The following is a 27,239-nucleotide window of genomic DNA, read 5'->3' on the forward strand; positions in this document are numbered from 1 at the left end:
ATATGACATTATGTCAAGAAGCTTCAGGTCCACTAACTCTGACTAGGCTAGCAATGGCTACAAAACTCATAATGGCTGCATTTACCTCCAGTATCAGAGGCAATATGTATCTGAATGCCAGTTGCTGGGAATCGCAAGTAAGGAAGGAATAATTTGCTACTGTGTGAGCTTCCCATGAGCATGTAAACAGGATGCAGGACTAGGTAAGGCTTTGGTCTGGCCTAGCAGGGCTATTCTTACCTTCTTATCCTTTTATCATGTTTTCTTTCATGCTGACATGTACTAACCATTTATATAATTCCCTTACAACTTTTCAGCATTTCCTAATCCATTATTTTTACACTTTTGCAGTTCATTTTTGCATACTTTTGCACACCGAAGAGGCATCTGAAGAGTTTTAATTAAGTTCAAGTTATGGGAGGGTGGTTCAAAGAGAGATTTGATTTTTAAATGGTGCAAAGAGGAATGAAATTGTTCTCACCAATGTTCATCCAATAAATGTGCAGTGGTGGGATTCCCTTGGGAGGGTTGCAGTGCAAGACCATTGCATCTCCGTATTCTACATCTATCGGGTCAATCTTCTCCTTGGGGAATTTAGGAATACCTAAAAAATGGGAAAGAAACACTTTCAGAAGTCAATGAGTAGCACCTACGAACATTATATTTGGCATTCTCTGTATGAATTGCTACCTGTCTAGCTTTCCCATGACTGTGTGGTCTTATGTTTCACAATGTGAGATAACCAAATTTATGTGGGAAAATAATGCAGCCATACATTCTTAATTTGAAAAATTCTCCACAGGCAATTTCAGGAGTGATGCATGCGCACAAATGCCACTTACCTAGGAATCACAGAACGATTTTCTCTCTGTGTGGAGAACAAGCACGCATTCTCCTATGCATGTGGTGTGGAATCATTTGACACTGAGTTTGCCATTGGACTTTTACAGATCACCAGATGCACACCTAAGTTGCACTGGGCTGGCAGAAATAACAGTGCTGGACATCAATAGCAGTGCCAAAGCAGAGTAGGATTATGGCCGCCTCAAAAATGTGGAAAGTGCCTGGCTCCTGCTGACAGAGTTTACAGTCTGAAAGCTCTAATGCCTTACAGAGACAATGCAAATCTCATCTGCTTCAGAATAACTGAACTGTGTGTGCAGGCTGCAACTTTATACTGCTGCATCCCATTCCACATTTCCAACAGTCTTAAACACAAGAGAAGATGACAGTGAAGTTACTTAAGCAAGAATCAGCATTGCCATGACTGATCACACTTCATTGTCCTAATGTTTGAAAAGGAGTCACAAATCTCTCTTTTTTTTTTAATTAAAAATTTATAAGATTTTCCATTTAAAAGCACAAATCATTACATGGTTAAACTTTTCATACTCCCCCCTCTCCCACCGAGGGGAGTAAAATATCCAACCCCCCTCTCACAGGAGTACATAAAATCATTCCACTTTTAACCTCATACTATACTAAAATCATTGCTTAAGCCCAACCCCTTTCCTGGGCCAGGTATTCATACTTCCCACAAATTCATCTTTTAAACTGACTTCCCCGAATTCCCCCCCTGTTGACTTCAAAGTAACACATAATTCCCAGTTTTCCTCTCATCTTCCAAATCTAATTTAAACCACATTTCTTTCCTCCTTAACACTTTTACAAACATTTATATTCCACAATTAATTACTAACATTTTCTTTTCTACCTCAGCTTCATTGTACTTCTGCACTTTTCTAATTCCTCAACCCATTCCCCCCCCCTTCCCTCCTTTTGGCCTCAAAGAATTTGGCTATTTTTTCCTTAACATTTTCCATTGTCACGGTGTCCATGTCCATTTGTCAAAACCATAAATAACTGAAATACCATATAATAAATCCAAACTTTTTAACCTACTCCAACCCTTTCAAAAAACCCAACCCAGAAGTCAGAAATTGCAGGTTCTTGTTCCTGTTTGTCTTCATGCAGCCTTGTAACATTCGCACAATGGAATTGCGTAGCCCTGGGTAATTGCATTTGTTCCTCTTCCTCTTGAACCACGACTTCTACATTGTCAATTTCTTTTTGCACACAAAATTCTTTTGTTATTCCTTCATTAGTCTTTTCTTCTTCCTTTTGTATTGGCATTAATTCCTCCAAACTGTCCTTAGTCTCTGGTTCTTTATTCTGTGAAACCGCTTCTATTCCAACCGACTGTCCCCAGCGCTGCACTTCTTCAACTAGCTGCTGCAAGAGTTCCAGGGTTTTCCCCCCCCCCTGAAATTCCTGTGTCCATTTTCGCTTTGCCATGCTCAAGGTCGAAAAACAACTTTCCAGTCAAAACAACTTATTTCCTTTCTGCCTTCGGCGCCATTTTACTTCGTTCTTGCCAAATTTTCCAAGACCCCAGGAAAAAGGGGTATATATTTCCCAAACCAATTAGTCAAATCCAATCTCAAATCCAAATTCCCTTTTATATGAAAAGCAGTTACAGAAGACTTCTTTGTTTCAAACTTTTGACAACAGCTTCAGATACAATTTAGCACTGTCTCTTCCTGTATCAACCATCAGGGACTGACCTCTGTTTTTTACAGTACCTTCCAAGCCAAATTTTAAAAGAATTTTTCTTTATTAAATGGGTACTTACAGAGTCCAAATAAGTCCTAATCATGGAGAAATTGAGCGCTCCTTCTGCCAGCAGATGCTACTTCTGACTGAAGAGGTAGTGTTAATCCACAATACCCAGCCTACAACCCTGCTCGCTCTGGCAGCCCTTACTAGGGCTTACCAAAGAGTAGGGGAGGCTCTAGGGGTATCCGCTGGATCCATGCCTCCAGGACGCCCTTCCTGGAGTTTTTCGGGGGGTCACAGCAGTTTCTCCCGACTGTGCAGCTCAGCGCCCAACCAGAAGTCCTTGCCTCCCATCTTTCTCTTTTTTCTCCATGCCTCCCATCTTTCTCTCCCCACCCCCCCCCCCCCCCACACAGCAGGTTGAGCTTGTTTCAGGGCACTTTCCCCTCACATTCCAGGCGAGTTGAAACGGATGGGAAATTGCTGCAGTTCCATCAGCTCGTTGTGTAATTAAGCCATAGTGAAAGAATAAAAAAACAGCAGGAACAAAGCAAAAAGAAAGGGAATGAACTTAGCTTGTAAACCATTAGCAAGTGGCACTCCACCTTTGCAGGATGTTTTGCCTTTGGGGACTGGAGTCTTTGGGACAGATAAAAGGTGTTGTGGTTTTATCTCCTCTACCACAAGGAGCCTAACATGTCTATATTTCAGCAAAGATTTAAAATTACGCTTCCGAAGGTTTAAGGAAACTGTTTGAAAACCTGCATTTTAAAAAATTATTAGTATCAATTCAAGTAAACCTTGTCTTTGACTGTAGGAGGCAAGGGACTCATGTCAAACAATTCGGGCCTACTCATTCAAAGCAACATGAACTGCAACTCATCTGCACCTTTCTCCAGCAAGTAAATATTAAGGCTACACATTATGGATGTGATCAAAATGAAGTTAGGCACATTAAAAACCAACAGCTCTTAAAAGTGCTTAGCAGTGTCTAGACTTTTTCTATAAACTGCATGTTGCAGTTATTCCATACTTGCTAGTTCTCAAGTCAAAGCAACAGAATACCCCTTAACGAAATTTAGCAGCATTTATAACCAAGTAATCTTGTCGACACTTCTTCTTTCATTCATACTACAAGCAAGAGAAGTGTCAAAACTTGTACGGTGGGAGGGATGCCCTATTTCTAACTGAGCTGTGGATGTGACAAGCTTGTCTCATTGGACTAAGTGTGAATGAATTGATAGAAATCAAGCAAATGTGCATGAACTCTCTGAGAGCCCTACAGGGGATAATGGCAGGAACACGGTAATGTACTCTCTCTTTTCATGAGTGCTGAAATTATACTCCATGATACATCCTGACCGTGCAGGAAAATTGCCCGGCAATGATAATATGATGCAATTTGGGTCATCTTCCAAAAGGTTTGCTTGCTGAGGTCCAATCTGGCTCATCATCTGGTAGATAAAAGACGCTCATGTAGTTGCAAAGGGCAGCCTGCGACTCATGTATTCTCGGAGGCAGCCTGCATTTGCTATCCATTGTAGAACACTGAATCCATCTGGAAGTTAGTAGCAGTGCTACACCCACACTTGGTGGAAGGAAGCCATCTGATGGAGAAATATCATTTCACAGCACATGCTCTCACAGGTAAGGTGCCAGCCCTCTGATATAGCAAGACGTGTTAGTGAGGAGGGAGGGGTTAAGAACTTAATTCATTCTGGAGGTCTGTTCTTAACCTGAAACTGTTCTTAACCTGAGGTACCACTTTAGCTAATGGGGCCTCCCGTTGCAGTCGCGCCGTCGCCATGCAATTTCTGTTCTCATCCTGAAGCAAAGTTCTTAACCCGAAGTACTATTTCTGGGTTAGCAGAGTCTGTAACCTGAAGCGTCTGTAACCTGAAGCGTCTGTAACCCGAGGTACCACTGTGTGTGTGTGTGTGTGTGTGTGTGTGTGTGTGTGTATGTGTATGTGTGTGTATGTGTATATATATATATATATATATATATATATATATATATATATATATATATATATATTGCCAGGTGTCAATTCAGCTGCACTGAAGCTAGAATTGAGATGTCATTTTGACAAGTTGAGAGCACTAAAACAACAAAAGCTTTTGCTTTCTGAAATGAAGGACATGTAGGATGTGTAATCGTGTTTTGATTCAATTCCTGGTGGCAGTAGTGGCAATGGCAGATCAGATGTGAAAATGATCTTAGAAGTATTATGGTTCAGATGCTCAGATTTTTTTTATAATCACTTTGTTGATTCTCATCATTTCTTCTTCTTATAGGTGCTATTTTCGGAACAATCTTTTTTTTTTTTTTACAAATGGCTGACAACTTTGATGATGGGAGAAAAGGGATGGTGAGTAGCCTTTTAGTTATACAAAGGAAAAGGGAGACACTAAAGGTAATAGGTAAAGGTAAAGGACTCCTGGAGGGTTAAGTCCAGTCAAAGGCGACTATGGGGTATGGTGCTCATCTCACTTTTCAGGCCAAGGGAGCCGGCATTTGTCTGCAGACAGTTTGTGTGCAGACAGCGGCCAGCATGACTAAATCGCTTCTGGCACAACGGGACACCATGACAGAAGTCAGAGCTCATGGAAATGCCATTTACCTTCCCACTGCAGCGGTATCAATTTATGAACTTGCACTGCCATGATTTCAAAGCTGGGACAGAGCAGTGGGAGCTCACTCCGTTGCACAGATTCGAACTGCCAACCTTCTGATCAGCAAGCCGAAGAGGCCCAGTGGTTTAGACCACAGTGCCACCCGCTCCCTACGAAGAGACACTACCAATGCTTGAGCAAGGTTACAGTGTATATAGCAGCAACACCAGTCAAACTCTTCTCTATATACTCCATACTATGGGTTCTATCTGTGTCTCTTGCACTAATGAAAGGTTCTCTGATTGAGTGGAGATGTACCTCAGCAGAATGGAGAAGAGAAGGGTTGTAGTTCAGCGGTAGAGTGTCTGCTTTGCAGAAAGTCCCAGGCTCAATCCCTAGCTTCTTCAAATAGGGCTGGGAATCCCCCACCCCTGTTCAGTACAATAGTCTGACTCAGTATAAGGCAGCTTCCTATGTCCCTAAGACAATTCTGCACTTTCACGTCCTTGCCTCCAGTAGTTCCTGGTGTTGCCCCAAATCTGGTTCCTATGTTAGAAGACACTTTGGAATAGTGTGGGAGGTAGCACAGGAGGTAGAGCCACTGATAAGGGGCACCACTGGACACAACCCCATATCTGCCCATAGAGGGCAGACCATTCAGTAGCCCCAGAGACTCCTAGGGATGATGTAATTAATCAATCGGCTTTTTAACAAATACAATTAAATCAGATCATCTGTACCTTGGAGGTGCATAAAAACATGTGCTTGCCTTTATTTGAAGAAAAGTGTATTAATAAGTGCCATATATAATAAAAAATACTTGTTCATTTTCTGCTTTGAATATTAAATTTTGAATATCCATTCTGATATTTTCCTGTACTTTCTACCATAACATAATTTGGAGCAGTATGAACTCAGGTTTTACTTGATCTCTGTCTCTCTCTCTCCCCAAGCTAGACCTGTTTAAACACCCCATTTGTGTAGTAAATCCCAAGCCAAAGTATTTAAATCTGACCTTGAAATCTGCTCCAGCCTTTAGAGTGCCTGATTTATGTAAGCCCTAGAAAAGGCTATGGATATGGTGAGTGTGAAATTTGGGAAAGAGTCACAGAAACTGCTGTGCAGCTTTATGGTCAATGAAACGGCATGTTTAGCTACCCAGTCCCAGAGCGGATCCCCCCCTCCCTCCCTTTTGGCTCTGGGAACATTTTGATAATTAAAAGGAATAGATTCTCTTGGTTAAGTAGCTCAGCGGTCGGTGCCTTTGCCTTCATAATTGGCTTCAATTAAGCAGGTACCGTATAATTACTGGAGTTTTCTCCTTTATTTTCCAATACTGTAAAATGAGCATTAAACATTCACAAGGTTGAGGAGAAGCTGCATTAAAAATGCTCTTTTCATTGTAGGTTTTCCATCTTAATCTTCAACAAATGTGCAGTCATTTTTCCCCCCTTGAAAACCAGTTTAATAGTAAAGTGTTGTGGATATATATATATATATATATATATATATAGTATTTCCATTGTGTTGTTGGGGAAACTGGGGTGCTTAAGCAATGCTTTTGTCTTCCCTGCCAGCAGAACCCCTTTGCTTGACTTGGGCATCCCACTGTTGTGGAGCTGAATGGCTTGCAGGGCAAAATTTATGCTCCAAAGCATCACCTAGTGTGACTTGTTGCTCTTTCCACATTTTATTGAGGTGGTGAGTTGCCAAGCACCTTGCATCCCCATTGAAATCTGCCAGCAGAATGTTGCCAAGCACCACACTGTTATCGTGAATGCACACAGTGATCTCACACTTTCCAGAGCTCGGGCTCTGATTATATTTGCGCACACATCACAATTGATTTATTCAAGCTCCTCTGCAGCAGCACTTATCAAACGTTGCCACACAGTGTGTCATAGTATTGGGTTGCGATATGGCCAAAATGAGGGGTGGGGTGAGGAGGAGAGGAGAGGAGAGGGGGGAGCCTTCCACAGGTGCTCAGGTTTCCCTGCAGTCAATGGAACCCCTGCTATCCTTTGGAGCCAAAAGAAGCACATAAAAGGCAAGCCATATGCCCAAAACTTTTGTGCCAGTGGAATGAAATCAAACAGCCTGTCATAGTCTTTGTACAGGGTTGCATCTAAATGATGCAGCAAACAATGTACAGAGTATTACCAGTAGGCTGAGGATACCCAGCTCTATTTCTCTGTTACGTCTGTGTCTGGTGTGGCTGTGCAAGATCCAGACTAGAGGCATTGATGGACCATGTAAGGATCAGTAAGCTGAATCTGAATCCTGGCAAGATGGAAGTCTTGTGGATGGGAGGCTCCTGGGAGCAATATTCTTGTTCTGGATGAGGGTGAACTCTCCCCAAAGGAAGAGGTGCTCTGTTTGGTGGTGCCTGTTGATGCATATGCCATTGGAAGGCCAGATCACACTCTAGAGGGGCAACTACTCACAATACTCATGAGATTTCAACCCAGCAGAGCTTTTTTTCATCTGGAACCCATCTGGAGTTCATCTGGAACCACCCTTCTGTTGGTTGCCATTGCCATTATAAGACAACAAGCAAGGCATTCAGGGTGAGGTCCAGTACCTCTTCTTTTGGGAAAATAGCACTGCCACCCAAGAATACCTGGCAAATTCTGCCTGGGACTATGCAAACCCAGCAAGGCAGCCAAGGGCCTACTGAAGCCAGAGTCTGCCCCATCTCTCTGTGCAAACCAAAGGTTCCCTACACTAGCTCTATAAGGCAGAAGGAACAGCAGCTAGGTTTCCTCTCCAACTCCACATACCACCAAGACATGCAATCAGGACAGCCCACCCCATTTCGCCGCCTGAGGCAAAACAGGAAGGTTCTGCCCTGCACATGTGCCATGCACTGCCACCCCTGCTGAAGCCTCCCTTATTGGGGCACTGTGGCTGAGGCTTCCAGGTTCTGGTGAAATCTTGTGAGAGCCCCAGGAGATTGCGTAGGGCTATCACCAGATCTCACCGGAACCTGGAAACTGCCACAGCTACTGTACTTCTCATCACTTCTCCACTGGTGGCGGGAGTCATGCCCGCAGAGGTGCCCCTTGGATTCTGCTGCCTGAGGCTCTTACCTCAGTCAGCCTCATGGACGGGCCAGCCCTGAATGAAGTCCATTATATGTGTACTGTCTATTGCAGCATTTGCCTTTGGACTGATGCAGCAAGTCTATGTAGTAATGACTAAAATGTGGTACAGAGACACTTCAAACTGACCTGGGGGGTGGGGGAAAGAAGTGGGCTGAAGGAATATGGATGAGGGTGGGTGGGAAATGTGCCTTCTCCCCTCAGGTTTTTTACCTTTTCTAACATTTTTCTTCTGAAAATGTTGCCCAAAAACAAACAGTGTTTAAATAATCCATAATGGTTTTATGTAAAAGTATGCGGAGAATGCAAAATGAACCTCAAGAGGAAAAGAAGGAATACCGCATTAAACATATACCTAAATCAAATAACTCTCCACCACCGAGAAAACTTGGTTCCCTTGAGGGGGCCCTGCTTAAAATGGGCTGTATATTAATATGCCTGCCAACCTACTCCCCAGAGAGAATGGCATGATCGAAGGCAGTCAGCAAGTCCCAGAGAACAACAAATGTTGCACAGGAAGGAAAATGTATGCATGCATACAATCAACCGCACTTTCTGGAACTTAGTGCTTTGGGACTGATGTTTCAGTTCTATGCTAGGAAATTATTGTTCCATGTTAATTTCACATATAAAAAAAGTAATGAGTGATTAATTACCCACAGGTGCTCACAAAGCAGGCCACAATGAGATTCGATAATGCTTTGTTGGGAGTAAAGCAACAATGCTTGCAAAATTGTACCTGAACGGACGGGAGGTGGAGGTGGTGATAGACAGAAAAGCAACCTGTTCTTCTGCCTCACTGATTCCTTCTCTTTGAATAACTACTTGCTGGTTAGGTAGATCACTTCCTTTCAGGCTTTACTTCCTTCCTGCTTCTCCCCAAGTTTAATCAATATGTATTAGCATGTGCTAGTGTTAACTTCTTGACTGCGTCTTGGCCACAAATAAAACCTATATGTAGAATGGCTTTGTTTGCCTACTTAATAAATCTCACTTTTTCTTTATCCTGCTAACCAGCAATCTTACCAGACTATTTCTTTCTGCACACCACTGCAATATATTTATCAAACTCCAACATGACTTATCTAACCGTTTACACAGTTAAGAGTCTAAGGCGTTAGTCTCCTGCCTACACCAACAACAGAGTCCACCAAGTTTCTTCCTGCACATCCTTTTCTTGCTGCACTGGGTTATTCACAGGTCCCCTTGCCTTTCTGTGGAACTAGAAACATGACAAGGACAACTATTCTCCTGTATTTTTGATGTTCAGTTACTATTGACTGAAAGGGAAGTGAATTAAGGAACTTGGACTTGACAGAGTTATCTCTGTCTTTTCAGCCTCTTCCTCACTCAACCTTCAAAAGCATGAACATAACTAAAGTTAAGATGAAAGTATCTGTGACTCTAAGAAAAACTTTCCAATTCAGAATCCTCAAGATGTATTCGACAACAACTGAGCCTCTGCTGTTGTGTAGCCCAAACATTTGGTGTGCACTATATTGCTGATACACAGCCTGTTCCCATTCTACAGCTGGGGAATCAAGATTGATGTCGGGATTCTGAGTCACAACTCTGAACATGGGTTGCCACCAAACCCTGCCCAGCAAACTGATAGGGAAGTGGAGAAGTGGTGGGAGAAGATGTTGAAATTGTCCTCAAAACTTCTCTGGTGACTCTGCCTGCCAGTTACTTTTCTTCCAATTCTCCTAAGCCAGAAAAGTATCATATCTAGGGACAAAGGGGAACCATGGGGGATCAGTAGTGAACAGAATAAAGGATTAAGCAGCAACTTGTTGCCCTTTGCTGGAAAACTGTTCTCTGCTCATCCTTGAGCATTGCTTGGTGGCGATCCATTTTCAAATATCTACTCCTGTCACATGTCAGTTCTGTCCTGTGACTCAAGACCCCAAGTCATGCAGTGAGTCTATGAATGAGGCAGGATCTGAACCCACAAGGAAGGGTATTAAGTGTTGGGATCACATTAGCTTGAGTGTAATGAGATTTCAATTCCAATTCCTGATCCAGTTTAAAGTATCTCAGGTAGTAGGATTAGAAAAGGATACTGCTTCAGAATTTCAAGAGTTACTGTAAACATAACAATATAGGAAGCTGCCTTATATCGAATCGAATCAATGGTCCATCTAGCTCCACATTGCCCTTGTTCACTGACATCTGTTCCCCAGGGTTTCAAGCAGGAGACATCTCAAAGCCTACCTGAAGACACTGTGGGTCAAACCAAGGATGCTTCGCCACTGGGTTATGACCAGTGAACATGATTACAATAACTAGCATTGTCACACCCTGATATCTTTTAGTTGTCAATTTTTTTTACAATCAACTTTCTCATATTTAATGAATCACATTGATCCACAAAATATCCATGGGGTTGTTTCATTGTGTTTCTAACAAAGAAGCCAGAAAAACAACAACCAAAGACCATGAACATGAAAACATAGCTGGCCTGTCACATATCTTGTACAATATTGTGTATTGTCCATCTGTTGTTCTTCGTAAGCCTCCTAGGGTGGTGTCTTATCTTCCTCTACTCTGTCACTTTCTTGCTAGATAGCTGGCTAATGAATCGGGTCAAGGAAATAAAAACCCCATTCACTTGTGTTTATTGCCACACCAATATTGCTTTGTGCTGTTGCAGCGACTCTTGCAGGGACGGTAAACCTAGTCCCATTTGAAGTACTCTCAAATACTCCTTGGAGAAAGCAGCTGAACAGAGTACTCAAAGCTCAACCAGAGTATAGGGAGTCCTTAAGAAATGTGTGTAACTTCTCCAAAATAAAACAAGTGTGGCTTTTAACTCCTCAGCGCTCCTGAGCAGTGCTCCTGTGAATCCCAGATCACTCCACGTATCATTAGTAAAAACAAACAGCACAGTGAAAAGTACATTAAGCCCAAGCTGTAGTTTTGTTCTTTGGGATATGCATCAAATTAGGACAAATAAATGCTTACCTGGAACTACTAGTTCAATCTCGTCTGACATGGCAGTTCCTAGCTCATTGGAAGCCAAGCAGCGATACCTTCCTTGGAAAATGGAGATGTTTCCACGGTTCCGAACAACAAATGTTCCAGAATTGTTTGATGTAAGTATCCTTGGGTCACCTTGCAGATCAAATACTTTCCCATCCTTTTTCCAAGTAAAACTGAAATGACAAGAGTATACAATGAAGAACTTGGCTGCAATTCACTAATGTACCAACAACTTTGGCCCATGAGGTGAAGATTTAAGCAGCAGCAGGAATTTGTGTTCTATTTTATTTTATTTTATCTCATCTTATCAATAAATCATTTAAAACACTGATATTCCCATTTTCTTTAATTGGGGTCAAGACAGCTCTCTATAAATAAACTAAAATTAAGGAGTAGTCTTAATTTCTAACTATATCTCACATAAGTTACTACAGGCTAAAGTTGGGGGGGGGGATGAATGGATGAATGCTTTTCCAAAGGGGGGGGGGACATGCACATAGGAAAATTGATTGTTGCGAAGAAACCTAGATTGGTTTTTTAAAATCTTTGATTCACTAGTTCTGTATGTGTAAAATAGGGTAACATGAAAACATGGATGAACTCTCATCTAGTTACCTTGAAAACCATTGGGGACTTGTGGCCATTGCTTCAAAGATTTCAAGACTCTTTGCAAGTGTTCACATCCCCCACCATAAGCAAAGCAGTGTGCCTTCATGGATTTCAATAGGCAAAGCTAGAGAAGGCTGCATACTCAAAAATCATTGGAGGTAATGGTGACCTACTGGTAAAGACCCTCTTGCGTCCAGTATTTCTTGGTCTATGAATCCAAGCATCCTTAAGAGAAAATTGTCACCTCTACATCCTAAGATCAGTAAAGTCAGTTACAGACTATAAAGAGGAAGGACAGTGTGTGAGGCTAGACTCTCTCTTTTTAGGCGTGGAAGAAAATGAAAAAATATGAGGTAGAAGATAAATCAAATGGAAAATTGCTCCACAGGAATGATCTGAGCTAGTATTTTTATCAGCTGTGAGTCACCAAAAAGTCAGATCAGGACAGTAATAGGTTTTTCATTCATCTCCCTAGAGAATGTGACATCTCTGTTCGCAATTATGGTAGTTTTATTAACAATGTGTGTTAAAATCTGTTTATGCTGTGGATGAGTGAATTTGGAATCCTCATAACACACAAACTGTGTCATAGCATTATACTGTATTTCACTGTGTTTATAAATGAGATTAATAAGATTGCGGAAACAGACTCACTGATGGGAATTTTTTATAAGACCTCTTACTACCACATACAAAAGGCAAAGCTATGCAAAAGGCATGTAGACAGCTGCTACCCTCTGATTTCTATTATACACTTCATATAATTTGCTAAGGGTGCACACAGTAAATCATGGCATTATACCTGCACTAGCCACCAGGTCTTTCCCAAATAGGAACTTCAGGGGTGATTCAAACCATCTCAGCCTAATAAACCATGGTTTATTAAGCCAAGAATGCTGTCATGCCCATGTAATCTCCCCGTCTTCTCCTGCACCAGCTTTGACACCTTTATAATGGCTTGTTCAAACCACAGCCTCCCACTACATTCATTTAATCTTTCACTAGTGCAAACTGCAATATGAAGTGGAGATCACTGGTGAGATCCTGTGGATATCAGTAGTGTTTATTAAGCTGAGGCTGTTATACATGAATTGGATCAGTGAGTCAGGGTCAGTGGGTCAAAAGTGGAGCTATGCTTTTAAGCTTTAAAATCACTATCTCTGATCACTGTCCTTTTTTAAACTCTTAGTTATTAATCTATGAGATCTTGAGTACTGTGCAGTTGTTTATTTATGTGAAAGGCAAATTTCTGGAATCTGCCTTCACCTTAAGGGAGATTCACCCCATCTATTGCTGTCTTTCTCCAGCCCAAATTGTGGCCAACCTAAACTCCCCACAGTGCACAGTGCAGTACAGAGAGGCTCCCCAAAAGAAAAAGAAATCCCCTAAACATTGTCTAATTCCATTTCCAGGCCAAATATTCATTCTTGGCCCCTAAAGTGTGTAAGCCATGAAGCTATGTTGCAGCACAGGGAGGGTGGGCAGACACCAGAAAATTTAAGAGGCTGGGTCAGAGGTGACAGCAAGCTCTTTTTCTTGTTGTTCAGGCACACATCAGGGTAACAACGATCATTCTCTGAGGCCCTTCTTGGTGTGCCTCCTCCATTAGAGGTCCAGAGGACAGCAACACGAGAATAGGCCTTTTCTGTGGTTGCTCCCAGCTTGTGGAATGCTCTATCCATGGAGGCTCACCTGGCACCTTCATCATAAATATTAGGTGCCATGCAAAAGCATTCCTCTTATCCCAGACCTTTAGCTAATTAAATAACCTATGGCCTTTTAACCCCTTCATGGATCACTGCCTTGTCGTGGCGAAGGGGCTTGAATTACTCAGGCAAGCTATGGACAAGTCAAGATGGACAGGTCATAGCGGAGAGTTTGGACCAAACGTGATCCACCTGGAGAAGGAACTGGCAAGCCGCTCCAGTATCCCTGCCAAGAAAACTCCATGGACAAAGACAACAGGCATATAAAAGATATGACGCTGGAAGATGAGCCCCTCAGGTCGGAAGGCGTCCAACTTGCTACTGGGGAAGAGCGGAGGACAAGTACAAGTAGATCCAGAGCTGATGAAGCGGCTGGGCCAAAGCCGAAAGGACGCTCAGTTGCGGATATGTCTGGAAGCGAAAGGAAAGTCCAATGCTGTAAAGAAAAGTATTGCATAGGAACCTGGAATGTAAGAACCATGAACCTTGGTAAGCTGGATGTGGTAAAAAATGAGATGGCAAGAATAAACATTGACATCCTAGGCATCAGTGAACTAAAATGGACAGGAATGGGCGAATTCAGTTCGGATGACTATCATATCTACTACTGTGGGCAGGAATCCCGTAAAAGAAATGGAGTGGCCCTCATAGTCAACAAAAGAGTGGCGAAAGCTGTACTGGGATGCAACTTCAAAAATGATAGAATGATCTCGATACGAATCCAAGGCAGTCCTTTTAACATCACAGTAATCCAAGTTTATGCACCAACTACCAGTGCTGAAGAAACTGAAATTGATCAATTCTATGAAGACTTACAACACCTTATAAAAATGACACCAAAGAAGGATGTTCTTCTCATTATAGGGGATTGGAATGCTAAAGTAGGAAGTCAAGAGATAAAAGGAACAACTGGCAAGTTTGGCCTTGGAGATCAAAATGAAGCAGGGCAAAGGCTAATAGAGTTCTGTCAAGAGAACAAGCTGGTCATCACAAACACTCTTTTCCAACAACACAAGAGACGACTCTACACATGGACATCACCAGATGGGCAACATCGAAATCAGATTGATTATATTCTCTGCAGCCAAAGATGGAGAAGCTCTATACACTCAGCAAAAACAAGACCTGGAGCTGACTGTGGCTCAGATCATCAGCTTCTTATAGCAAAATTCCAGCTTAAACTGAAGAAAGTAGGAAAAACCACTGGGCCAGTAAGATTCAATCTAAATCAAATTCCTTATGAATACGCAGTTGAAGTGAAGAACAGGTTCAAGGATTTAGATTTGGTGGATAGAGTACCTGAAGAACTGTGGATGGAGGCTCGTAACATTATACAGGAGACAGCAACGAAAACTATCCCAATGAAAAAGAAATGCAAGAAAGCAAAGTGGCTGACCAATGAGGCCTTACAAATAGCGGGGGAGAGAAGACAAGCAAAATGCGAAGGAGATCGTGAAAGATACAGGAAATTGAATGCAGATTTCCAAAGAATAGCAAGGAGAGACAAGAGGGCCTTTCTAAACGAGCAATGCAAAGAAATAGAGGAAAATAACAGAATGGGAAAAACCAGAGATTTATTCAAGAAAATTGGAGATATGAAAGGAACATTTCGTACAAAGATTACCACAATCAAGGACAAAAGTGGAAAGGACCTAACAGAAGCAGAAGACATCAAGAAGAGGTGGCAAGAATACACAGAGGAATTATACCAGAAAGATATGGAGGTCTCATACACCCCAGGAAATGTGGTTGCTGACCTTGAGCCAGACATCCTGGAGAGTGAAGTCAAATGGGCCTTAGAAAGCCTTGCTAACAACAAGGCCAGTGGAAGTGATGATATTCCAGCTGAACTATTTAAAATTTTAAAAGAGGATGCTGTTAAGGTGCTGCACTCAATATGCCAGCAAGTTTGGAAAACTCAGCAGTGGCCAGAGGATTGGAGAAGATCAGTCTACATCCCAATCCCAAAGAAGGGCAGTGCCAAAGAATGCTCCAACTACCGCACAATTGCACTCATTTCACACGCTAGCAAGGTTATGCTTAAAATTCTACAAGGCAGGCTTAAGCAGTATGTGGACCGAGAACTCCCAGAAGTGCAAGCTGGATTTCGAAGAGGCAGAGGAACCAGAGACCAAATTGCAAACATGCGCTGGATTATGGAGAAAGCCAGAGAGTTCCAGAAAAACATCTACTTCTGCTTCATTGATTATGCAAAAGCATTTGACTGTGTCGACCACAGCAAACTATGGCAAGTTCTTAAAGAAATGGGAGTGCCGGATCACCTCATTTGCCTCCTGAGAAATCTCTATGTGGGACAAGAAGCTACAGTTAGAACTGGATATGGAACAACTGATTGGTTCAAAATTGGGAAAGGAGTACGACAAGGCTGTATATTGTCTCCCTGCTTATTTAACTTATATGCAGAATACATCATGCGAAAGGCTGGACTGGATGAATCCCCAACTGGAATTAAGATTGCCGGAAAAAATATCAACAACCTCAGATATGCTGATGATACTACCTTGATGGCAGAAAGTGAGGAAGAATTGAAGAACCTTTTAATGAGGGTGAAAGAAGAGAGCGCAAAATATGGTCTGAAGCTCAACATCAAAAAAACTAAGATCATGGCCACTGGTCCCATCACCTCCTGGCAAATAGAAGGGGAAGAAATGGAGGCAGTGAGAGATTTCACTTTCTTGGGTTCCATGATCACTGCAGATGGTGACAGCAGTCACGAAATCAGAAGACGCCTGCTTCTTGGGAGAAAAGCAATGACAAACCTAGACAGCATCTTAAAAAGCAAAGACATCACCTTGCCGACAAAAGTCCGTATAGTTAAAGCTATGGTTTTCCCAGTAGTAATGTACGGAAGTGAGAGCTGGACCATAAAGAAGGCTGATCGCCGTAGAATTGATGCTTTTGAATTATGGTGCTGGAGGAGACTCTTGAGAGTCCCGTGGACTGCAAGAAGATCAAACCTATCCATTCTCAAAGAAATCAGCCCTGAGTACTCACTAGAAGGACAGATCCTGAAGTTGAGGCTCCAGTACTTTGGCCACCTCATGAGAAGAGAAGACTCCCTAGAAAAGACCCTGATGTTGGGAAAGATGGAGGGCACAAGGAGAAGGGGACGACAGAGGATGAGATGGTTGGACAGTGTTCTTGAAGCTACTAACATGAGTTTGGCCAAACTGCGAGAGGCAGTGAAGGATAGGCGTGCCTGGCGTGCTCTGGTCCATGGGGTCACGAAGAGTTGGACACGACTGAACGACTGAACAACAACAACAACAACATGGCCTTTTAAACTTTGGGTGGGTGTGGGTTATTGTTTTTGTTTGTTACTTTTGTTTATTTGTTTGTTGTGGCGCTCTGGGTTAAACCACAGAGCCTAGGGCTTGCTGATCAGAGGGTCAGTGGTTCGAATCCCCGTGATGGGGTGAGCTCCCGTTGCTTGGTCCCAGCTCCTGCCCACCTAGCAGTTCAAAAGCACATAAAAAGTGCAAGTAGATAAATAGGTACGGCTTCGGTGGGAAGATAAACAGTGTTTCCGTGCACTGCTCTGGTTCACCAGAAGCAGCTTTGTCATGCTGGCCACATGACCCGGAAGCTGTATGCCGGCTCCCTCGGCCAGTAACGCGAGATGAACGCCGCAACCCCAGAGTCAGACACGACTGGACCTAATGGTCAGGGGTCCCTTTACCTTTACCTTTATGGTATGTATTTTTATGTGTTTTTATATTTTAAACCACCCTGTGATCCTCAGATGAAGGGTGATGTAGAAATGTAATAAATACATAAAAATTAAATAAGTACCATATACGGTACTACCCCGGGTTGCATACATAATTGGTTCTGGGTTACAGTTCGTAACCCGAAAAGTACGCAACCTGAACAAGCGCACAAAAAACCCAGAAGTAGCGGTTTGCGCATGTGTGAACACATCTTCGCATGCACGAACTGCACAGAACACTTATGCGCATCTGCTTGTCGCGCGCGCTCCAGGTTGCGCTTTCAGGTTACCGGAGTTCGTAACCCGAAAAGTACATAACCAGGAGCATAAGTAACCCGAGGTACGACTGTATCTGCAAGTTATATTAGCATACCTGGCCTCACCTCCAGTGATGCCCACCAATTCTCTCTCACCCCAACTGTGGCATTCATGAGGTACACATACAGTCAGTCCTAAACCAGCTTTTTCAAAACACCTACCTTGGATGTGGGTTCCCTATAGCTTCGCACTTGATTGTAAACTCTTCATCGAAAGGAAATGCAACTTGATCGGTTGGGTGCTCTGTAATCGTCGGGAGTTGCCGTACTGAAACAGAACCAGGACATGTGGTCAAATAAAGATATTTTTCTTTGCATTGGGGGTGAATGAATAAACAGAGTTCTATTCAAACACATCTTGATACTTTGGGGGAGGATGGGCCAAAAACTGCACTGGGAGACAGAAAGTATGTTATATACCTGCCTAATCACTGAGACCTTTGCAGGAGACAGTGCTCACAGTGCTCATATCCCCCATGGCTCAGGCATATGGCATCATGGGCCCAGTTCTGTGTAGTTATTGGTGAAGACTTCTTAGAAAAATTACCAAGCAGGTTTTCCTGATTTTATGGTTAAACTGGTTTTATCTTTTGTATTGCTTTTGTATCTCCATTGTACACCACCCGATAAGTAAGCAGCGTTAAACGGTATATAAAATGTTGAAATAAATAACGAAGGCATGAAAACACGAAGGTCCAACCTCCGCACTGTCCTGGGAAGTGGTGGATCAGTTTTGTTCAATACTGGAATTCACAAAACTGAATTCTGTAAACATCCCTATGAGTAATACAAGGCCTTTTGTTTGGGTTTGCCATATAGCCCCAAGGAATGCAGCAGAAACAAATGACTCAAGGATAATAAACTTTGGGTGGCAGGAAACCATTATTCCCATTGTTACAGAGATTGTAAATTTCTTTTCTTCTTTCTTTTCTTCTTTCTGCTCTTGCATTCTGATATTGTGTGCACATTAAATGTAATTCACCTTTAAAAAAACAACAACAACCCTATAAATAATGCCAGAATTGGATTCAAATTAATAGTTAAAGAAGAGAAGCTGATACCCAAACAAAGTGCTGCTCAAGATACCGACATAAACAACTTTAGTTACCATTGACATCATCATTCAGGACCACCCACTCTCCATGGTAGGATGACTGGGCTTTACTACTATGCAAATCCTCTATTTCATGCATTTACATTTTTTTAATCCTGAAGAAATTAAAGTGTTGTGAATCTCCACATAACCAAACTATAAAAATGGAAATTGGGCCCTGAAGAGTAATTGACCATAATAGAATTACCACTCCGTTATAAATTACAGGAATGAATATTAGGGTACTGGCTAGAAACTCTTTAAGCCCAGTGAACCAGAAAACTCGGTGCTCACACGAAATGTGGTATCTTGCTGCACCATATGGTATCTCGTCTTCTACATCTCCAATGCTGCCATGCTTTGCCCAGCTTGTTTATAGCCAGATATAATTCATGTTTATTAAAACCATGAAAATTTCATTAACAGAAATTAAGAATCAAATGGAAACGTAGGGTCAGAGAAAAGTCAAATAGTCTGGGAACAGGTAGACCAGGATTCCAATTATGTGATTTATCAGGGAATTTGAATATGATCTGAAGAAATAATTCATTCTCTTAGTGAATGGAGACCAAAGGAATTAATTCTTTTTTTAAAAAATGAATAAATTGCTAAATCTGTTTTCTGTTAAAATGTGCTTGCGCTTTCCTAACCTCAGTATTTTCATGTTCAAAGTGTAATCAAGTGTGCACTGTTATCTAGTTATGACATTGTGTATCAAAATAAAAAGTACTCCACAACCTATGAGCTTTGACACCACTCTATTAACCAGGATGAGGCTTCAGGCTGATATGAGGTGTTTGCTAGCAAGGACCCCATGGATGGAGAAGTACCAGTATATTGAAGCATTAAATGAAAGCATGCATGCCTCCCTTTAGCAGTGGTTTGGAAGACAGAAACCTGCCCGCCCACCTCACATGTAGCAGGGTAGGATTAGGTGGTTCCAGTGAGAATCCAATAGGAACTTTTGGTGCCTTCGTCTGATTGGCCAAGGGGTGTGGTTTGTTTTGCCTTCTCTGTATGGTTGACTGTACTTTGATTGGGTTGCAGTACTTTGATTGGGTTATGTACATAATTGGGTCACAGTGTGCAGGTGCATTGTGGGTAGAAACAGATGAGAACTGCATGGCATGCTGGTGGACATTATGAGGCATCAACAAAATATGGTAAACTGCAGAAGGATTTCTTTCTCCCAATTCACCTCCTAAATTTTGGTTTGATGTTCTTACTCTGAGATCCACTCTACCAGATACCAACTCATCACTGATTACTGTCTTAAGGGGATCTTGGAATGGTCCACTATTGGGTGCTGACAGACTCATTCATAGTGATGAGGAGAATACTTGAACTGAGAGGGTTCAAAAATATAAAGAACATGGAAACCCACAAAACCAAACACTAAAAAATGCAGCCCATTTGGGCCCGTCCAGCTACCCACTGAAAAGGGTGTTGAAACTCCTCTCCCCACACCTCTCTGTTCTTGTGGCTCATCTCCACAAACAGTAAAAACCCTTATCTTTGCAAAGTGGAGGTGGCATAAGAAGCCCTGGAGAGATTCCCAAGACCAAAACATGCATACATTTATTTAGTTATTTGGCAATATTTTATGAGGTGAATTTTCAACCACTGGATTATATAATTAATGTTTGGCAGAGATATAGCCACCTTGGGATCTATGTTTCACTGGGATACCAAGCAAATTGTAAGTTGGTTCTTAAGAATATAGGAAGAGTTTGCTGGATCAGGCCAATGACCCATCTGGTCCAGCATAATGTTCTCACAGTGGCCATAAGCACAACAGCAACCCCCACCTGCGATTCCTAGCAAATGATATTCAGATGCAAAATGCCTCTGGCAGAGATGGTAGAACCTAGTCATTGTTGATAGCCTAGTCCTCCATGAATCTGTCTAAACCCTCTTTTAAAGCCACTCAAATTGGTGGCCAGCGTTGTCTCCTGTGGGAACACTTTCCATAGTTTAACTCTGCACTGCATGAAGAAGTCCTGAAACTTCCAATATTCTGCTTCAATGAATGTTCATGAGTTCCAGTGTTGCAAGAGAGGTAGAAAGGCTTTTTGTCTATCCACTTTCTTCCCACCGTTTATAATTTTATAAACTTCTACCTTCTACCATGTCACCTCTTACTCACATTTTCTCTAAACTAAAAAATCCTAAATGCTGCAACGATTCCTCACATTGGGAAATGTCTTCATAGTTGTCCATCACAGTTAGCACCTCAACAGCATGCCCACAAGCCACCTGGGAAATCTCACTAGGGTGAAATGCTTTGTATTTCTATTTAAATTATAGCAATTACGTCTAAATCTACACCCACACATATGAATATTGCAAACCTATGTGCTCCTTTGCCCTTTTATTCTTCGGGTGCTGCATAAGTGACCACTGTAGCCAACAATGAGCTGTTTGCACCTGTTTACTGCACTGCATGAACCAATCGAGAGACGAAATCAAAACTTGCATTTCTATCGCATACAAATTCCCCAGAGGCCACACTGGAGCATAACAAAGCTCAAAATGGAAACAGCACATTTGGACGATTTAATCTGTTCTCCTGCAGGAGAACATTCAGTAAATAGCTACAACTTACCAGAAAGAGGGATTTCAATGGCCGCTGCCAAACTTAATACAAAGAGAAGCAGGCACACAGCGGCCCCTTTTGTGATTGATGGCATCTCCATCTCTCTTCTGTAAACAGGGAGTCCAAACAGATTGAAAAGTGCCTTGCAGTTCTCCTCTTGTTCTGTTTAAAACACTCCTGGAGAGCGAAGCCTGAAAATGGCAGCACAGAGAGAAAGCCACATAAATAAATTCAAGTCATCAGCTCTAATTTTGTTAGGGAAATGAAGAAATAGTCGAGATTTATAAGCTGAAACATAAATCATAGTAACATACACATTCTAATTTATTCTCCCTCCACTTCTGATCCCACATTCAGAAGGGGGGGGGGCGGACTTAACAAAATCAATTACACCACAGAAATCGAATTACTTCTTTTTTTTTTTTTGCTTGCATACATGAAAAAGTGGCTAATTGTTTTTGCCTCATTTGTAATAGTTTCCATTCATTTTTTCTCTCAAATAAATGCAATTTGGTAAGCAATTACAAAAAATCTAAAGAAGAACATAGGGATCATAAATAAGATTTTTCATAGCTAATATTTTCAACATCTTTCACTCATGCTGTCCAGGCAGGAAAGTTTGCCTCATTTGGTTGTTGAAACCACTGTATTAAGAAGCTCTGGGTCCCCTACACCTAACCACAATACAACTCCAGATATAGATATATCAATGGATATGGATATTTCCTACAATTGTATCCCACTTTCTTCCACCGTGGTACCCAAGGCATGTCTCCCATCCAGCCACTGACCACACCCGCACCCAGACTTGCTTAACTTCAGCAAGGTGGCGTCCCCATGTGCCTTCACACCTTATTATGTGTCCCATAATAAGGGCAAGGCAGCAAAAAGCCAAAACATCAAACTTGCTGCCAACAGAGGAAGCAAATGTCAAAACTCCAATAACCCTTTAACAGCAGGAGTGGGTGGCAGAGAGGGAAGCCAATCCGGCACTATTGCCAATGTGGCTGCACAACTCCAACCTCCCAGCCACCGCCTCCCTCCTCCTAAGTCACCAGGATGCTGCTGTCAGGATGCCAGTTGTGCAACAGTGGACCTCCCCTTGCTAAACCTTTCAAAAAGGTTTCAAAATAAAATGCAGGCTTACGGGGGGGGGGGGCTTTTCGTTTGTCTCTCTTATAAATATTCAATGCCGTAAGGAAGAATCAATTGCTTGACAGTAGCTTTTTTGTGGATGTCACACTTGCCCCAGTAAAATTCACCCATAAACTCACTCAGTTTCCACCTAACCTACTTTAGAGGTTTGTTGCAAGGATTAAATGAGAGCAGGCAAGAACCCATTAACCACCCTGTGCTCCTTGGAAGAAAAGCAGAATACAAATGTTAATAAACAATAATGGGGGGGGGGGGAATGATCAGCATTTAAAAGCCAAAAGTGCTGTTAGGAGAAATATAGCCTAAGCTAAGGAAGGAAAAGTCTTGGCCTGGCAGCCAGCGGCCATCCTAACGGAAGGTTTGGTGCCCATTTATTCCAGCAGAAATTTTTCTGGAGTACAATTTGAACTAGAGAGAAGCAGACTTACCTTTTGCTTTTATCATTCAGAGGAAGAAGGCAGGCAGCCAGAAAGTGACACTTATAAAGCCCCAGAGAGACAGCAAGAAACAGCTGGCTGACCAGCAATTATTGGAAGGGTGTTACAGGCCATTGGTTTATAACTGGGTAGAAATTATGGAGATCTCAGCAGTTTTTTGACTCAATGCCAGAATTAAATGAGTGGGGCTTTGATGGAATTTCATATTCAGAGGCTCCCTCCCACCACCCCTCTCCCTACGGTAAAAATCAAAGCTGAAAATGATATGGGATTTGAACCAGAGCAGATTCAAACTAGATCACAGTATTAGCATGTGCACATATTTTTTTGACCTGAATGTATACTATCTTCCAGCCATTGTGTTTATTAGATAGGCTTGGGCAAGTTATTATGGATCTATACATCAGGAATGAGGAAATTGTGAACCTCCATATGCTGTTGAACTCCATCCCACCAGCAACAACCAGCATAGCTAATGGTCAGGGGTGATGGGAACTGGAGTCCAACAAATTTAGAGGGCCACAGGGCTCCATATGACCGCTATAGAGTCACAGTCAGTTGCAGCAACCAGGCAGCACAGGGAATGGCCAAGCAGTTCCCTCATTAGCAGCTGGTGTCTGTGTGGGCCAGCCCATCCATACCCAATGAAATGCAGTGTCACAGGCAATGCATTCCTTTGCCACCTTATTCAGGTGCAACTGGCTGTGTTGGCGGTCCTGCTTAATATCACCTTGCCTTGCTGCATCTTCTCCCTTTGTGCTGGTGTATCTGAGCACGCAGTTGGTTCTGTTAATGCCACCACCACCTTGCCCCCTCATGATGGCGCAGCTATGTATCTGGCTCATTGTGCAAGCAAACGTTAATATTGTGCCTTTGCTCATATGCTCTTCAATGCCTTGTGCTTCTCACATAGCCTGAACTGGCAGCTGCTCTTCAAAAGTGTGGGCAGTCAGCAGCTGCCCTACAGTGCTAACTTTTTTGGGGGGGAAATATTTATTCTTATTTCTCCATTGAATTACCCTGTTTTCCTCCAAGGAGCTCAAGATGGTGTACATGGTTCTCCAATTCACTATTTTGTCGTCACAAGAACCCCATGAGTTATGTTAAACTGAGAGGCAGTGACTGGCCCCAGTGAGTGGGGATTCGAACCCTGGTCTCCCAGTCCTAGTCCTATACTACTTAACCTACACACAGACTGGAATAATTCATGAATGCTGTCCTAAGCTCCACAGGGAAAAGACAAGGCAATAATGAATAAATTCTACATACTGAAATGAAGCTTTAAATGGCAACAAGTATGCAGCAATGTTTCAATTCATCAGCAGGCTCCTTGAAAACCTTATCCCATTTCTTTTCCTTTCCTTTATTTTATTCCAAAAGTAACATGCTTTTTCAATATAAATGAAAAGTTTGACTGCGTTCACTAAATGGCCTGTTGCGGGATTCACCTTTGGTTCCTAAGCTTTTCAACAGCTTCAAACAGGTTCCACCCACCAGCCCAATCTGCGAGCAAAATCTTCCTCACATCCCACCACAACCAAAAAAAGCCTCATGCACAATTATACCCAAACAGCAGAAATTTTAGTGTCGTTCCAGATATGGGTTTCAGCTACGAGTGTCTGAGTATTTAGTGTAGCTTAAAGTGGCAGCATGACATCAAACAACGTGGAACTTTCTGCCTCCATGCATAGCAGGAAAATTGCAATGTTGTGACATTTTTCAACAGTTCTAGAGACGTTTTAAATGTGCCCTTTACTCCAACTGTTTTGATCTTCAGGAAGCTACTCAGTTTAAGAGCTCAACAAAATAAAAGGGAAGTCAAGTCTGTCAGCGGTTTCCCCCAAACCAGAACTTTCCTCTACACTTGCCACTAATATGTGGGTAGCTAGATAGGAAGAAAGTCACCACTTTGATTATCAATGCATACATGGCTAGAGTCAGGGAATAGCTTTGTTTGGCTCCTGATAAGGCCCAAGCCATGGAAGGGGTACTGCTGCCAACTGCTAGATTCCAGTAACTGCTGCTACCCTTCCTTGCTGTTGTTACCTGCTCAACTGCCTTTCTGGAGCCTATAAGCAAACACCAACAGGAAGGACAATAAGCATACCTGCTTTGCTTCCTCCATCTAGTGGTGCAAACTAGGCTAGGAGGAAAAGGACAAGCGAATGAACAGTTATGATGGTGACAAGAAGAAAGTGGATGTACTCAAGGCCCAAGAGCCTCCTAAAACATGGATCCAGGACCATGTACAAGGGAGAGTTGGATAAAGGAGAAGATGGGGGGGAATGGGTGGTGGTGATAATGGCGTGTTGTGAAGGGGGTTGCACAATAGGAGAGAAGATGATCTTTATGCAAGAGAGTTGAGAAATGTAAGGAGGGGAAAGGGAGCAGAGGTGAAAACGGGGCTGCAAAAAAAGGAGGGAGCAGGAGGCATGTGAATGGGGTTGAAGATGATAGCAGGGGCATGAAAGGTTCAGAATAATAGGAGGAGATGGTGGATTCCTAGTTGGGTGGAAGGGGGATAGCGTGCATAGTAGTTGCAATGTGTGGGAGAAGAGAGATGCAGAAGGATGTGTGGCACAAAAGGAGGAAGCATGAACATGGGGTGAAGGTAAAAACAGGGGTGCAAAGTGGGACTGCAGAATAAAGAGAGAAATGGCTTGGGAAGATGAAGAGTGAGCTGAGTGGTTGCATGAGGTGGAGGGGGAAGCTCTAAGGAAATGGTTCCCAAATGGTTTTAGACCACCACCCGCTTGATTCAATAAACTCATCCCCATAAACAGCATTCTGAATAGTGGTTTGCACGGCCCACTAAGGAAGATAATAACACAATAAAACTAAAAACACTAAAAAATTAATTGCACTTTCATTGGAAATTCAATTAAAACTATTTAGTTTAATTAATTCAACAAAATTGATGAGTTTGATCCAGTGATACCAGCTTTTCAAAGCCTGATGCCCATTCATACCTCCAGTGCCCCACTGATGCCCCTGGACTCTAAATGCCTCTACAACAGTGAATGTAGAATATAGAATGGCTGGTGAGCCCTTTGTGCAGTTTATGAAGTTGTTTGTATAAGTTAGCCTGCACAGGAGACAAGACCCTGTGGCGTTAAATCAACAAAAGGTCACCAATTCCAGTAAAAATGTTTTCTTTCTTACGAAGGCAATATTAGAGATGCAGAGAATGTATCACTCTTTCTTTGCTGTGCTGTCCCATTTCCTCAGCTCAAGGTTTTTAAAAAAGCAAATAATTTGAATTCACTGTGGATAATTACCCATAACTCCTCACCTACAATTCATTATTTACTGTACCCTTTGACTAATAGTAAATACTGATTGCTTTGAGGACAGCTCATTTCTTTGTTTAATGAGATGCCCTTTGCTTGCAGCTTGCCATTTCCACAAAATATACCAGTTTATAAAGGAGCCATGTCGTTCTTGATTCCAGTATTGTACATTACCTTTTCCTGGAATACATCATAAAAAAATATTGGACAACCAAACAGGATAGAAAATATTAAAATTCAATTTATCTCCTAAAGCTCCTGAGCAATTTTCACCACATGTAATTGCTGTATTAAAAATAGCTCATAAATTCTAACAGCATGACAAGCCAAAATCTCAGATTACAGTTTTTGCTGCAAGAAAACTAAATTACATTGTACCACTAAATACAGCCTTCTAAGATATTTGTCTCTTTGCTGCACCAGTGCTCATAAAAACCATGCTCTCAAATCTAGATCTTCTAAGATTTTATAAAATGCAGCAAACAATATATATACATATATATATATATATATATATATATATATATATATATATATATATATATATATATATATATGGATTTGTGCAAGTTTGGCAATAGTTAATGTTACAGATGACCTTTACTTTAGCTAAATACAGATTTAATTTACCATGTTAAAAGGTTGCTACATAAAAGTCACTGGCAATTAGAAATGAGAGCTTCAGGGCTGCCAGATAAATGAAATGGCCAGATAAACCTAAAATAATTTTCTGATTTCAGAAATTAAACATGCTGAATATGGCACAATAAGTGTGAGATATGTGGTCACTCTTCTGTGTGACCAGTAGTGAAGTGTATGCACTGCTACATTTGTGCTGACCTGACAAAAACTGAATTAAACAGAGCTCTGGTGGGTATGGCCTTAGCTTTCAAAAGCAAAACAGGATTTGTTGATATCCAAAGTACTTTTCATACCCCACCTCATTCATACTATCACAATATCCACACATAATGTTAAGGCAGGGGTAGGCAAACTAAGGCTTGGGGGCCAGATGCAGCCCAATCGCCTTCTGAATCAAGCCTGCAGACGGT

At 42.1% G+C, this 27,239-nt stretch overlaps 1 protein-coding gene across 3 annotated transcripts in view; it reads right to left on the reverse strand.

Moving 5' to 3' along the window:
- Positions 1-27,239, reverse strand: part of CHL1 (cell adhesion molecule L1 like) — a 193,287-nt gene that overhangs the window by 58,040 nt on the left and 108,008 nt on the right. For all 3 annotated transcript variants that reach the window (XM_033141201.1, XM_033141202.1, XM_033141200.1), the window contains 4 exons: positions 21,315-21,496; positions 17,779-17,884; positions 11,237-11,427; positions 482-604 (listed from right to left, as the gene is read on the reverse strand). In XM_033141201.1, the coding sequence (XP_032997092.1) occupies positions 482-604; positions 11,237-11,427; positions 17,779-17,884; positions 21,315-21,405 (511 nt within the window). In that variant the 5' untranslated portion in view covers positions 21,406-21,496. The remainder of the gene's footprint in view (positions 1-481; positions 605-11,236; positions 11,428-17,778; positions 17,885-21,314; positions 21,497-27,239) is intronic.

This window comes from Lacerta agilis, chromosome 2, assembly GCF_009819535.1.
Source record: "Lacerta agilis isolate rLacAgi1 chromosome 2, rLacAgi1.pri, whole genome shotgun sequence".
Taxonomy (NCBI): Eukaryota; Metazoa; Chordata; class Lepidosauria; order Squamata; family Lacertidae; genus Lacerta; species Lacerta agilis.